Source organism: Podarcis bocagei, assembly GCF_964188305.1.
Source record: "Podarcis bocagei genome assembly, chromosome: 2".
Taxonomy (NCBI): Eukaryota; Metazoa; Chordata; class Lepidosauria; order Squamata; family Lacertidae; genus Podarcis; species Podarcis bocagei.
The window spans coordinates 15,794,593-15,808,917 of record NC_138126.1 but is presented as its reverse complement, the minus strand read 5'-3'; the positions used below and the strand labels follow the sequence as shown (position 1 = coordinate 15,808,917).

At 49.2% G+C, this 14,325-nt stretch overlaps 1 protein-coding gene across 1 annotated transcript; it reads left to right on the top strand.

Moving 5' to 3' along the window:
• Positions 1 to 5,136: 5,136 nt before the first annotated feature.
• On the top strand, positions 5,137 to 13,442 carry LOC308580509 (uncharacterized protein). Its single transcript, XM_081182240.1, has 3 exons — positions 5,137 to 6,833; positions 7,112 to 7,238; positions 8,654 to 13,442. The coding sequence occupies exons 1-3, from the start codon at positions 6,207 to 6,209 to the stop codon at positions 10,018 to 10,020; spliced, it is 2,121 nt and encodes a 706-aa protein (XP_081038366.1). The 5' UTR covers positions 5,137 to 6,206; the 3' UTR covers positions 10,021 to 13,442.
• Positions 13,443 to 14,325: the final 883 nt, after the last annotated feature.

Below are 14,325 nucleotides of genomic sequence, written 5' to 3'. Positions count from 1 at the left end.
GTTCAGCCCAGACACTGAGGTCCAGCTCCGAGGGCCTTCTGGCAGTTCCCTCCTTGTGAGAAGCCAAGTTACAGGGAACCAGGCAGAGGGCCTTCTCGGTAGTGGTGCCCGCCCTGTGGAATGCCCTCCCATCAGATGTCAAGGAAATAAACAACTATCAGACTTTTAGAAGACATTTGAAGGCAGCCCTGTTTAGGAAAGTTTTTTAAGTCTGATGCTTTATTGTGTTTTTAATATTCTGTTGGGAGCCGCCCAGAGTGGCTGGGGAAACCCAGCAGATGGGTGCCATATAAATAATAAAAGCAGTAGTAGTATTAGTATTATATGCACTTAGGCCCCATCCGCAGTGTACATTCAAAGCGGGATCATGCCACTTTAAAACATGGCGTCCCCCGAAGAATCCTGGGGCCTGTAGTTCCAAAGGGTGCTGAGAGTTGTTGGGGGGACCCTCTATTCCCCTCACTGACCTATAATTCCCAGAGTTCTCTGGAAAGTGGGACAGGTTGTTACACCACTCTGGGAAGTGGTGGTCTCCTCACGACTCCCGAGGCTGTTGCTTCCCTTTGCCTAATGACAGGGCCGGCCCTGCTCACATGCCCCACGGCTCTACCGCCTGTGATTTGGAAAGTTAAAGAGCTTGAGGCTCTGGGAATCAGCCTGAGTACACACAAACCTGTTCGTGGTAGCACAAAAATCCAGAAACTTTCATGCTTGTCCTCAAGACACTGCTTCCAATCTAGATTGATTCTAGATCCCGCTGTCCACAGGTGTGGGTGAGCTTATTTAATACATGCTGGAAAATCCTTGATTCGGTTTCCTTTTCCTCCCTGCGCATGCCCCAGGTAAGTGAAGTAGGAAGTGGTGATTGCAATCTTGGTACTGAAATAAAAGAATTGAGGTCTTATATATATATAATAAATGTACCAAGCAAACACGTACATAAATATATAAACCACATGTCTGAAGCAGCACAGGAGAACAGCCATGAAGCCGTTTTTGACTCCCAAACTGACCAGGTGTTTTCTCTGCAAAGTCAAATGGAAAAGCCTCCCATTGTCTTTTCCTTCACAAATCCTGTCTTAAGGGTATGTCTGTGTATGAATAGGGTGTGAGCCTGTGACTTGGCTCAGGAACTCAGTGGATATAGGGAACTCAGTGGATATAGCCTATCTTGATTTCAGCAAGGCATTTGACAAGGTGCCCCATGATATTCTTGTAAAGAAGCTGGTAAAATGCGGTCTTGACTCTGCTACCACTCAGTGGATTTGTAACTGGCTGACTGACCGAACCCAAAGGGTGCTCATCAATGGTTCCTCTTCATCCTGGAGAAGAGTGACTAGTGGGGTGCCACAGGGTTCTGTCTTGGGCCCGGTCTTATTTAACATCTTTATCAACGACTTGGATGATGGACTCAAGGGCATCCTGATCAAATTTGCAGATGACACCAAACTGGGAGGGGTGGCTAACACCCCAGAGGACAGGATCACACTTCAAAACGACCTTGACAGATTAGAGAACTGGGCAAAAACAAACAAAATGAATTTTAACAGGGAGAAATGTAAAGTATTGCACTTGGGCAAAAAAAATGAGAGGCACAAATACAAGATGGGTGACACCTGGCTTGAGAGCAGTACATGTGAAAAGGATCTAGGAGTCTTGGTTGACCACAAACTTGACATGAGCCAACAGTGTGACGCGGCAGCTAAAAAAGCCAATGCAATCCTGGGCTGCATCAATAGGAGTATAGCATCTAGATCAAGGGAAGTAATAGTGCCACTGTATTCTGCTCTGGTCAGACCACACCTGGAGTACTGTGTCCAGTTCTGGGCACCACAATTCAAGAAGGACACTGACAAACTGGAACGTGTCCAGAGGAGGGCAACCAAAATGGTCAAAGGCCTGGAAACGATGCCTTATGAGGAACGGCTAAGGGAGCTGGGCATGTTTAGCCTGGAGAAGAGGAGGTTAAGGGGTGATATGATAGCCATGTTCAAATATATAAAAGGATGTCACATAGAGGAGGGAGAAAGGTTGTTTTCTGCTGCTCCAGAGAAGCGGACACGGAGCAATGGATCCAAACTACAAGAAAGAAGATTCCACCTAAACATTAGGAAGAACTTCCTGACAGTAAGAGCTGTTCGACAGTGGAATTTGCTGCCAAGGAGTGTGGTGGAGTCTCCTACTTTGGAGGTCTTTAAGCAGAGGCTTGACAACCATATGTCAGGAGTGCTCTGATGGTGTTTCCTGCTTGGCAGGGGGTTGGACTCGATGGCCCTTGTGGTCTCTTCCAACTCTATGATTCTATGATTCTATGATTCTATGAACTACCATTGCAAAAGACTGGCCAGGCTCCCCAGGGTATCAATCCAGTAAGCATTAACAGGTGACTTGCCAGACAGGAGGTAAACAACCCACTCAGATTTCTGCTGTAGCCCGCCCTTTCTGTGATGTAGGTATGATGTTTCTGGGGATGGTCTTGGACTCCAGGGCTGGCAATTTAAAATGTCTATATAAGGGCAGACACACCTGGGTTCTGGATCCTTCTCCTGCGTGTGAGGGGAGCACCCTGTTGCAACAGTTCAATAAAGATCAGGCTTACTAGCTGCTTTGCTTCTCAATATTCTCTGGTTGGCCTCTGTTCTTTCCTCCGACCGATGGAGAACCTGCAAAGGACTCTATAATGGCTCTTGTGTCCCCCATAAGGGAATAAGGCCAGATTTTCGTTTATTACAGGATGTTGCTTAGTCAGTTCCTGATTTTCAGCGTAGCAAGAAGACCCTTTGCATTTCCCTGCTCTCTGAAGTGTCTGTTTGTAACCCCACCGACTCCCTCTTCTTGCACCAGGCATGGGGCGGGTGTTCTTTCTTCTGCCACCCCAGACCCTTCAGCTATCCCCTCTTCTGCTACCACTCACCCGCTTTGTCTAGCCCCTTCCGGGGGCCGGGATCTGCAGCCCACAATTGCACCAAAAAGGCATTTCTCCCTAAAGGGGGAGGGACAGGAAAAAGCCTCCTGCTTCGTTCCTTTCCTTTCCCTCTTTTTATTATCGCAGCTACCCAATCACACGTTTCCTGCTTTTTCTCTCTAGGAATTTCAGCTCTGCTTGTTTAACCGTTTGGGCATCTTTCCCCTCCCCTCCCCCCAGGGAACTGAGCGTGTGAACAAGGTTGCCAAGTGGCTAAACAAAAAACCGCACCGGCGGACCTGCTGATGTATCTTTTAACAGAGGTTTTGATCTGGGTGTGTGGGGGTGTGTAATGCCTGGAGCTGGAAAGAAACGCACACTCAGGCGATGCAAAAAGGATAGGGAAAGCGCCCCGCGCAGTTATCCAAAAGGGTGGGAAATATAATGGGCGCTTTCCCACGGTGATGGAGGAGGAGGAAGAAGAGGAGGAAGGAGGAGTTGGCCTCGCCTTCTTCAACTCGGTCTCTCTAGGAGCCTGCGATCTCTCTGGCCAGCTTTCAACCCCACCCACCTACCCTCCGAGAGACAGACAGAGAGAGAGAGAGAGATCCCTTTCCTGCGGGGAGTGACCTGGACCTGCGATGCGCGAGGGGCGCACAAGGTTGGGGAATCTCGCCAGGTAAAGGTGAGTGGAGGAGCCCGGGAGGGAGGTGGGACCCCCCAGCTGCAGCAGCAGGAGGGAGAGGGAGCCGCCAAGCAGGAAAGCCGTGGCCGTGGACGGATGGAGCTGTGTCGGCCAACGACCGGGGCTGGAGACGGTCTCCAAAGAATTCTCTCCCGTCCTCCTTTCCCATCCGCGGACCGCGCAGCAGAGCAAGGCGCACGGATGGGCAGAGAGAGGGGAAGGCGAGGGGATAGGTTTGGGGCGAAGAATCGCGGGATTGTGGAGTCGGAAGGGACTCCAAGGGCCATCTAGTCCAACCCCCTGCAATGCAGGAATCTTTTGTCCAACGTGGGGCTTGCACCCCCGAGCCTGAGGTTAAAAGTGTTCTGCTCCACTGACTGAGCTGCGCACGGATATTTCATAAACGGCCCATCCTGGTGCGTCTTTACTCCGAGGCAAGGCTGCCAGCCCGAGCCTGCTCATATGGAACCAAGCCCCGTTGAATTTGGTAGGGGTAGACTTGTGCTGCAAGTCACTGCTTGGTGCGGGTCAGCCTGCATAGGATTGCAGAAGCGCCTGGGGAGCCCGCCATTGAGTTCAATGAGACTCACACACACACACACACAGGTAACTAAGGGTGGGTTTGGTGGACTGCAGCCCATGTACTCATCTGCCTGGGAGTAAACCTATTGATCTCAGTGGGATTTCCTTATGGGTATGTGTTGTATGGATGGGGTGAGAGAATTGACGTATGGTGGTTGTGTGGTTGTGCTGAGTGGTGGATTTCCTCCCCAGTCACCCGCCAGGGAGAACCAGCCAGTTTTTCAATCCCTGCTCTTAGCCACGAAGCTCACAGGGCCCCATGGGGCCAGTGGCAGTCACTCAGCCTGCCCTACCTTGCAGGGTTGTTTTGAGGGTAGGACCTGAACTCTTTGGAGGGAAGGCAGAATAAAAACGTACTAAATAGGGAATATGATTGCGAAACGGCCTCCCCCAGAGCGGCTTGGCTGGCTTCTTCTTTGAAGCCTTTTCTGCGCCAGGCAAAGACATTATTGCTCTAACCGAGCTAGCCAGCCAAAGCCATTACTTCAATAAAAAGAACTGGTTAGGCAAGTTTTCTCCTTATAGATTCTACCCCACAAATACAGGGCTGGAAAGGACCCGGGGATATCACCCAGACTGTTCCTCCCTGCCCCAAACGCATAACAATATACAGTGTGAAATAAAATCACATATTAAGATACGGGTCATGTATACTTATTCTTATGTAATTTATTAACAATAAAAAAAATGTTTAGAAGCATATTTATGCTTCTCTGAAGGAGACCCCCCTCCCATCTCCACCCCCTGCCCCCAATTTGACAGTGCCCTGAGGCCAGACTAGCTAAATTTCCAGTCAGGCAAGTCTTCCCCACATGGTTGCAGAACAAGCAGGGGCAATGAAGGGTGGCAGCCTACCAGGAGTGGGGGGAGGAACCCAAAACTGGCTGGACTGGTTATTTCACTTTCAGGCTACTTAAGGAAAGGGGCAAGGCTGGCTCCCCCCACCCCACCCCCATACTCCCAAGTATTGCCAAACGCAGCTGTTTTCTGCGTCTCTCCCCTCCACGCACAAACGGGTACTGACATTATTTGTTTCAAGAATCGGAAAACCCAATTTACAAGGTAGCGTGTATGATTGAATCGGTGGACTTCGTTCCCAGGTAAAAAGGAGATTTTGTGCTCCCATTTTTGGTGCACTTACTACTTAAGTAGTAAATATTTTGCTGGGCTCAGTGGGGCTTACTCCCAGGCATGGGCGTGGCCAGGGAGGGGTGGCTACCCCAAAAATAAATAAAAATACATAGCTAGCTAATGTTCTCCCCCCCCAACAAAAGACCTACCCCCCCAACAAAAATCCTGGCTACTCCCCTGTGGGAGAAGTGTGCATCTGAGTGGGTCGGGTCCCCATCCTGCGTGGCTACGGAAGCGGAAAACAGCTCCGAAAAGGGTCCTCCTGAAAGCACATTAAAAATTGTGGCAAGTTACAGCAGCTCCTAAGAGTTATTTCTCTACTCTTCACTTGCCAAAATGGAAATAATGTTTGCATTATTCAGAACTGAGTAGTGACAGCCACAATGGCCTGGGACTTGTTTATCAAGGTGCCAATCAAAGGGCCGTGAGCTGTGATAGCCACCTTCCCCAACAGTCAGTCAGCACTCCATGGCCTCTGAGCATGTTCAGAATTCAGCGGAGTATTTCGGAAGTGTGTTTTTTCCCTCACCTTTGGGGAAAAAAAAATTTAAACTGCCTGAATATTTTTGAACCATTTGCAAACCTTGGGGTTTCCTCAAGCATGCCAATATATATTTTTGGCTACATAAAGATTGACACTTGTGTTCTGAACGTTGGGAATAGAAGGAGCAATGGCTGAATGGAACCTCCATGGGGAAGTGGGAGGGACGGACGACGACAGCAGCAGCGAAGTCCTGTCATATAGCTGGCCTTTGCCGGGAAGAGAACTCTGGGCCAAATGGACTCTTGGCTCAATCCATTTTGTGGGTGGGTGCTTTTATTCAATGCTCATTTCAACTTCTTCCAGGACAGGAATAAAAGTGGCGGACCAGAACGTCGCTTGTGCCAGTTCCAGGGGAGAAAATGGAGGAAGGAATAAGAGACCCTCGTCTCGGCCAGGCTGGGAGGTTTCTGTCTGGCGTCGGCACACAGCTGGTTAAAGGGGAGCTAGATGAAGACTTGGTCCAGCACTGGGAGTGGCAGAAATCCCAGGAGGGAACTGGCTCAGAGAGAGGCAAATCCCAGGTGCCTGGATTTGTAGGCCGGGATGACATGGCGTTATCTTCAGCATCGCTGAAGGCCGTCGCCGACGGCAACCGTGGGCCGAGAGGAAAGCTGGAGTCTCAGACCTTGCTGGGTCTCGTTGGGAAAGTCCCGAGAAGTCAGAGTTCTCCCCTGAGCGTGGAAGGAGGGGTTCTGGAAAAGGAGAGGCAACGCCAGCGATTCAGGCAGTTCTGCTACCGGGAGGACGAGGGACCCCGGGAGGTTTTGCGGAAGCTCCAGGGCCTGTGCCGCCAGTGGCTGAAGCCTGATTCTCGTACGAAGGAGCAGATCCTGGAGCTGGTGATTCTGGAGCAGTTCCTGGACATCCTGCCCTTAGAAATGCAGGGCTGGGTTCGGGGCGATGGCCCTGAGACCTGCGCCAAGGCGGTGGCCCTGGCAGAAGATTTCTTGCTTTGGAAGGAGGAGGTCGAAATGCAGGAGCGTCGGGTGAGGAAATTTTGTTAACTTTGCGGCAGCTAGACTGGTGACTGGGAGTGGCCGCCAGGACCACATAACACCGGTTCTGGGAGATCTGCATTGGTTTTTAACACTTGATTGGGAGCCACCCAGAGTGGCTGGGGAAACTCAGCCAGATGGGCGGGGTATAAATAATAAATTATTATTATTGTTGTTGTTGTTGTTGTTGTTGTTGTTGTTGTTGTTGTTATTTCCAAACAGCCTTAAATCTTCCAGATCTTCTAACCATGCCCTACATTGTGTTTCAGATTTCAGAGCCATTTAAGAAGGCAACCGGTCCCCCCAAAGCCAAACTCGCCTCTTCGGAGATTACGAAGGCACGGCCCTACCTGGAAGAGAAGCCAGTGGGTGATGGAGGCCCCCATCTGCCACTAGGTAATTCTTCAGAGCCCCGATGCTGCTCACCTGTCCACCCCCTGGCATTGCAAGGACGTCCGGTGACCCATTTTTGCTTGTGTGGTCTGAATTCGAATCCTGCTGGCAAAAGGCATAGCGTTTTGCGAGTGCCAACAATCAGCGCCCGTGGATGGGAGGGGAATTGCAGCCGATGCCAGTCAGCTGATTGGTAGTGTTTGCAACCCCCCCCCCTTATTGGCTCAGCCGTGTCTTTCCCCGCCCCACATCATGTCAGGCATGATGATGCGTGCAGGGCAGGTGGGTGTAGCTTGGCCCAAACTGCCTGATAGGTCAAAGGAGGAGACCTCGTGGGCTTGATCAGGCCTGCAGGGCAGAGGTTCCCGACCACTGGAACTTTGCTTGTAACTGGAACACCCGGTAAAGTACATTCATTCATTCATTTATTTATTTATGGCTGCTTAATTATTGGCATTTCTAAGCAGTGTGCACAAAAAGCAATACACAGAAAATGGGGCGATCAAACAATAAAAATGTGTGAAAAAAGCAAAAACCACCTTCAGATGCCTGGTTAAAGTAGTGGTAGTAGTAAAGGTAAAGGAACTCCTGACCATTAGGTCCAGTCGTGGCCGACTCTGGGGTTGCGGCGCTCATCTCACTTTACTGGCCGAGGGAGCCGGCGTACAGCTTCTGGGTCATGTGGCCAGCATGACTTAGCCGCTTCTGGTGAACCAGAGCAGCGCACGGAAACGCTGTTTACCTTCCCTGCTTGCACTTTGAGGTGCTTCCGAACTGCCTCGGTTGGCAGGAGCAGGGACCGAGCAACGGGAGCTCACCCCATCATGGGGATTCGAACCGCCGACCTTCTGATCGGCAAGTCCTAGGCTCTGTGGTTTAACCCACAGCGCCACCCAGTAGTAGTATTTATTAGTCATGCATCTGAAGGTCAGCAAGAAGCATAAGAAGATACCAGAAGAAATCATTAAACAGGGAATGAATTAGCAGTGGAGATTTTGGAGACTGGTGAAGGGGGACGCCTTGAGTAGGGATGACAGCTATGTTCTCCTCTGTACTTCCTCGGCACCCTTGCTGATTGGGCAATCTGCAGTGGCAGGAAGCAGAAGTGGATTCTGGGAGCTGTGGTTTGTTAAGGGTGCTGAGAGTTGCTAGGCGATCCCTATTCCCCTCATACAGCTATAATTTACAGAGTGGCTTGACCATCCCTCTTCGCAAGGAACTCTGGGAATTGTAGCTCTGTGAGGGGAATATGTGAGGGAAAATGGTCTCCTAACAACCCTTAATGGACTACAACTCCCAGAATTCTTTAGGGAAAGCCATGGCTGTTTAAATTAGCATCATAATGCATTAAAGATAGAGTGTGAATATGGCTTCCACAGCAGTGTCACTCATGTCAAATTATGTTCTCTTTCTGTCAGGGGACAGGCAAGTGGTCAAAAATGAGGAGACGCCTCTTGAGCCAGGAGCATCAACGCAGGCGGAACTTTCTGGTGACTCATTGGACAAAGCCAAATGGGTTTTCCCCCCATTTCCTCAAGTCGAAAATGTGCCGAAAAATCAGCAAAGGGCAGACAGGAAGGAGGGAAGCTACCCAGGGCGGAGAGGAGGAGGAGGAGAAAAACAGATTTGGGAGAGAGATGGTAACAAACTCCTAAATCACAACACCTTCCAGGAGAGAGAGCACAAGGACAAGAATACGAGGATGAGCCCTGGCTGTGGAAAAAGCTTCAGCCAAACCCTTGATTTCCAGAACACACAAACTGAGAAAAAGCTATGCCAGCGTACAGATGGTGCAAAAAGTTGGACATCGACCCCTCAGCAGGGGAAGGTCCAAGCAGGAGAAGAGTTATATATGGATTGTGGAACCAGCTTGGGTGGGAAAGCACATCTTAGTGATCATCAGATAATCCCTGCAGAAGAGAAACCCTATAAGTGCTCTGAATGTGGACACAACTTCAACCAGGACTCTGATCTTACTGGAGACGGTCTTCATATATGTTCCAGTTGTGGGGAAAGCTTTATTTCCAGCTCAGCCCCCAGTAAACAAGAGGGAGCTCAGACCGGAGAGAAACCGTTTAAATTCTCAGAAAGTGAAAAAGAATTCTCACAGCCTGCCGATCCTCAACAGGAGGAGAAGCCGTATGCGTGTACAGACTGCGGGAAAAACTTCAGCTTTAGGTCAAGCCTTGTTCGTCACCAGAGGCTTCACACTGGAGAGAAACCGTATAAGTGTTTAGACTGCGGGAAGAATTTCAGCCAGAGCTCGAACCTTCTTAATCATCAGAGAATCCACACGGGAGAGAAGCCGTACAGCTGCACAGACTGCGGGAAATCGTTCAGCAACAGCTCGAGCCTGACGTCGCACGAGAGAACGCACAGAGGAGATAAACCTTACAAGTGCTCCAGCTGCGGGAAGAACTTCAGTTGCCACTCGGTTCTTAGGATCCACGAAAGAATTCACACGGGCGAAAAGCCGTACGAGTGCCCGGAGTGTGGGAAAAGCTTCAGCCGCAGAGAATTCCTCATCGGCCACCAGAGGACTCACACGGGCGAGAAGCCGTACGAGTGTTTGGAATGCGGGAAGAGCTTCAGCCAGAGATCGAACCTTATTAATCATCGGAGAAGCCACACGGGAGAGAAACCGTTTGAGTGCACAGACTGTGGGAAAAGGTTTAGTCATAAAGCATCCCTCCTTAAACACGAGAGGAACCATCTACATGGCCTGACAATGGAAAGGGGTTCATCCAGAGTCGAAGCCACCTTGCACATGGCAGAAAGCACATAAGGGATGGAATTATGTACTTGGTGAGGCAGAAATTAATGCAGGAGAGATTGTGAGAACTTATTACTTCAGTTTTTAGGGCAGGTCCAACCTGAGAGAACCTTGATAACTATTTGGACTAGGAGAGAGCATCACTGATGGGCCACAGAACTTCCCCTCACACTTTCTTTTTTCTGTTGCCGTTCACATCTTCACAACTTAAGGCCAAGCCTTCCCAGTTCCACATCTACCCTTCCTAATCTCTTCAACATATTATATCATGGGTAGGCAATCTAAGGCCCGAGGGCCGGATCAGGCCCAATCGCCTTCTAAAACCGGCCCACGGATGGTCCGGGAATCATTTTACATGATTTATATCATCTTTTACATGAGTAGAATGTGTCCTTTTATTTAAAATGTGTCTCTGGGTTATTTTTGGGGTCTGCCTGGTGTTTTTACACAAGTAGAATGTGTGCTTTTATTTAAAATGCATCTCTGGGTTATTTGTGGGGCATAGGAATTTGTTCATTCCCCCCCCCTCTAAAGGCCCCCCACAAGGTCTGAGGGACAGTGGACTGGCCCCCTGCTGAAAAAGCTTGCTGAGCCCTGTATTATATTCTGGCGTCGTTCCTTCATGTGATCAGCATCTCACACAGATTCCTGCAGATCTTTGGCCTAAGACTTGTCACTCAAACTGTGGCTACTGTCATCACACAAGGTGTTAAGTTGGTGGTGTAGTGTAGTGGTTGCAGCCGCAATTCTACAACCAATTCGTGTGGAAAACAAGGTGTGCTCTTTAGAAAGGGCCATATCTCGGTAGTAGAACATCTCCCTTGGGCACAGAAGGTCTTGGGCTCAATCCTTGGCCTGTCTAGGGATTGGATCTGAAACCCTGGAGAGCATCAGTGTCGGTAATACTAAGCTAGAAGGACAAATATTCTGACTCGGTATAAGGCAGGTTTTCACGTCCCTGCAAAGTAAACCGGCCTGGCCTTACACATCCAGCCAAGACAAGCCCACTCCTTATTTTTCTCCACAAGCATCTTGGGTGTCTCTTTCTTTCCCAAAGCACATTTAAGGTGCTTTGATAGCGCTTTAAACTATCATGGCTTCTTCCAAAGAATTCTGGGAGCTGTGGTTTTCTGTGGGTATTGAAAGTTGTCAGGAGACCCCTATTCCCCCCTCACAGAGCTACAATTCCCAGAGCGGTTTCATAATCCCTCTTCACACGGGACTCTGAGAACTCTGGCTCTGTGAGGGGCCTTCTAACAAACTACAGTTCCCAGAATTATTTGTGATATGACTAGCCTGTACAGTGCCCTTGCCAGAGTCTCACCACACACGAGCCCTCCTCTGAGTGCAGCGGAGGATTGCAGCTGTAGGATTTTCATTTAATTACGTTTTCCTTATCCTGTCATTCTTCCGGTGAGCTCTGGGTGTGAGTCATGTCTCTCTTCTGCACTCTTCCCATTTCAGCCTTGCAACAGTCCTGCGAGGTAGTTTGGTCTGAGAAACAGCAACTGTCGCAACAGATTCCCCCATTCAAGCTTCGCCTCTGCCACAGGTTCACTCAGTGGCCTGAGGCAAGCCATTTATTCCTTCATCCTCGACCTGCCCTCTGCTGCCACATTCAGTGCAGAGGGTGATAACACCGACTGACCTCACAGGATCGTAAGGTTGACCGAGATGTGCTTTGACTACTAAAAGCACAGATTTAAGTGCCTAGGACTTGCCGATCAGAAGGTCGGCAGTTCGAATCCCCGCGATGGGGTGAGCTCCCGTTGCTCGGTCCCTGCTCCTGCCAACCTAGCAGTTCGAAAGCACGTCAAAGTGCAAGTAGATAAATAGGAACCACTCCGGCGGGAAGGTAAACGGCGTTTCCGTGCGCTGCTCTGGTTCACCAGAAGCGGCTTAGTCATGCTGGCCACATGACCCGGAAGCTGTACGCCGGCTCCCTCTGCCAATAAATCGAGATGAGCGCCACAACCCCAGAGTTGGTCATGACTGGACCTAATGGTCAGGGGTCCCTTTACCTTTACCTAAGCTTAGCGTAGCCAATCCAGAAACTTCATTTTCCTCCTCAAGAGTGGAATGGGGGCAAGCTCCTTCCTTCATAGCCTGCTTCTGGCAAGGAAGGGATCAAGAGAGCAGTGGACCAACTCAGTACAGTGGTACCTTGGGTTACAGGCGCTTCAGGTTACAGACTCCGCTAACCCAGAAATAGTACCTCGGGTTAAGAACTTTGCTTCAGGATGAGAACAAAAATCGTGCTCTGGTGGCGTGGCGGCAGCAGGAGGCCCCATTGGCTAAAGTGGTACCTCAGGCTAAGAACAGTTTTCAGGTTAAGAACAGGCCTCCAGAACGAATTAAGTTATTAACCTGAGGTACCACTGTACATTAACCAAATGTTGCTGAGGAACACACAGTGAGAAGAAGCACTTTTAAACATAAAACAGGTGAGCGTTAGAATGTTATATGCTGGGCCACACTGGGTGTAGGCATCCAGAGAATTTAGGCTTACCAAGTTTCTAGTCCTTCAGAGGTTGGGATTAGTCTAAATTGGTTGCACTGAGTGAAATTTCAGGGCCCTCCAATATTTGGTGCGGGGACTTGAGTAGCTCTTTGTCTCTCCCACCAGCTTAGTAGAGGCGGAATAAATTGTGCAGAATACCAAGAGTTTGTGAGCTTTTTTTGGGTTGAACTGGAAAGTCGACCAACTTAAACTTCAGTTACATTCATCACCAGGTGCCAGTGTTTATCAGGCAAATACAAATTGCTAAAGGTGCTTGGAAATTTTTTGGAAGCCGTATATTACTGTATCCGTGAATGAAAAAGATTAAACGTTGTATTTCAGCCGTGTCCTAGCTATTGCTTATTAGGCTGTAGACTTTGTTGCATTCAAAGGCACCCTATGAAGTGAGTACAGGTGATATCCAACGAACGTCCCATCTATACTGTACATTTAAAGCACTCTTATGTCACAATAAACAGCCATGGCTTCCGCCAGATCATCCTGGGAGCCATTGTTTGTTTAAGGGCGCTGAGGGTTTTCAGGTGTCTCCTGTTACAATTTTCTCCAGAGTAATTTAGCAACGAACCCCTCTGCCCAAGGAACTCTGTAGGGTTTGGGTTCATGAAGGTCCCCCACCCCTAGGAAATACTAGGCTGGGTGGATCAGTGGTCTGATTCAATGTAACACAGACCCTCTTCATTTACAAACACGAACCTATTCCTTCATCCTGCCCCCTTTTGCACCTTCAGGAAATCTGCACTGCCCAGTATAGAATTATAGAATCATAGAATTGTGACCTTTTTTGAAGAAATACACCTGTAAGCTTGGATATTGTCGTCTTTTTGCAGTGTCAAACTGATGTATGGGCTACAGGCAGGCTTAACCTCATTGTTGCTGTTTGTTAAAAGATCCAATAAAAACTGATTTTTAAAAATATGAAATTATATGTGTATTTTATATAACACACAGTTGATTTTTTTGTTGAAAAAAATAGCACCATAGAATTGTAGAATTGGAAGGGACCCCACGGGTCCTCTAGACCAGTGTTCCCCAACCTTGGGCCTCCAGCTGCTTTTGGACTACAATTCCCATCATCCTTGACCACTGGTCTTGCTAGCGAGGGATGATGGGAGTTGTAGTCCAAAAACAGCTGGAGGCCCAAGGTTGGGGAACACTGCGAGTCTGGACCAACCCCCGCAATACAGAAATCTCAGCTCATGCATCCATGACAGGTGGCTTATCTGACCTCTGCTTAAAAGCCTCCAAGGAAGGAGAATCCATAACCTCTGGAGGGAGACCGCTCCACTGTCAAATAGCTCTCATGGTTAGAAAGTCCTCCCCAATGTTTAGCGGGAATCTTCTCTCTTGTAACTTGAAGCCACTGGTTCAAGTCCTACCCTCCAGAGCAGGAGAGAACAAGCTTGTTCCCTCTTCCATGTGGCAGCCCTTGAGATATTTGAAGAGGGATATCCTATCTCCTCGCAGTTTCCTCTTTCCCAGGCTAAACATACCCAGCTCCCTCAATCAACCATTTCTCATAAGATTTGGTTTCTAGACCCTTGATCGTCTTGGTCGCCCTCCTCCGCATGTTCCAGCTTTTTAATACAGTGGTACCTCAGGTTACATACGCTTCAGGTTACAGACTCCGCTAACCCAAAAATAGTGCTTCAGGTTAAGAACTTTGCTTCAGGTGAGAACAGAAATCATGCTCCAGCAGCGCGGCAGCAGCAGGAGGCCCCATTAGCTAAAGTGGTGCTTCAGGTTAAGAACAGTTTCAGGTTAAGAACAGATCTCCGGAACGAATTAAGTACTTAACC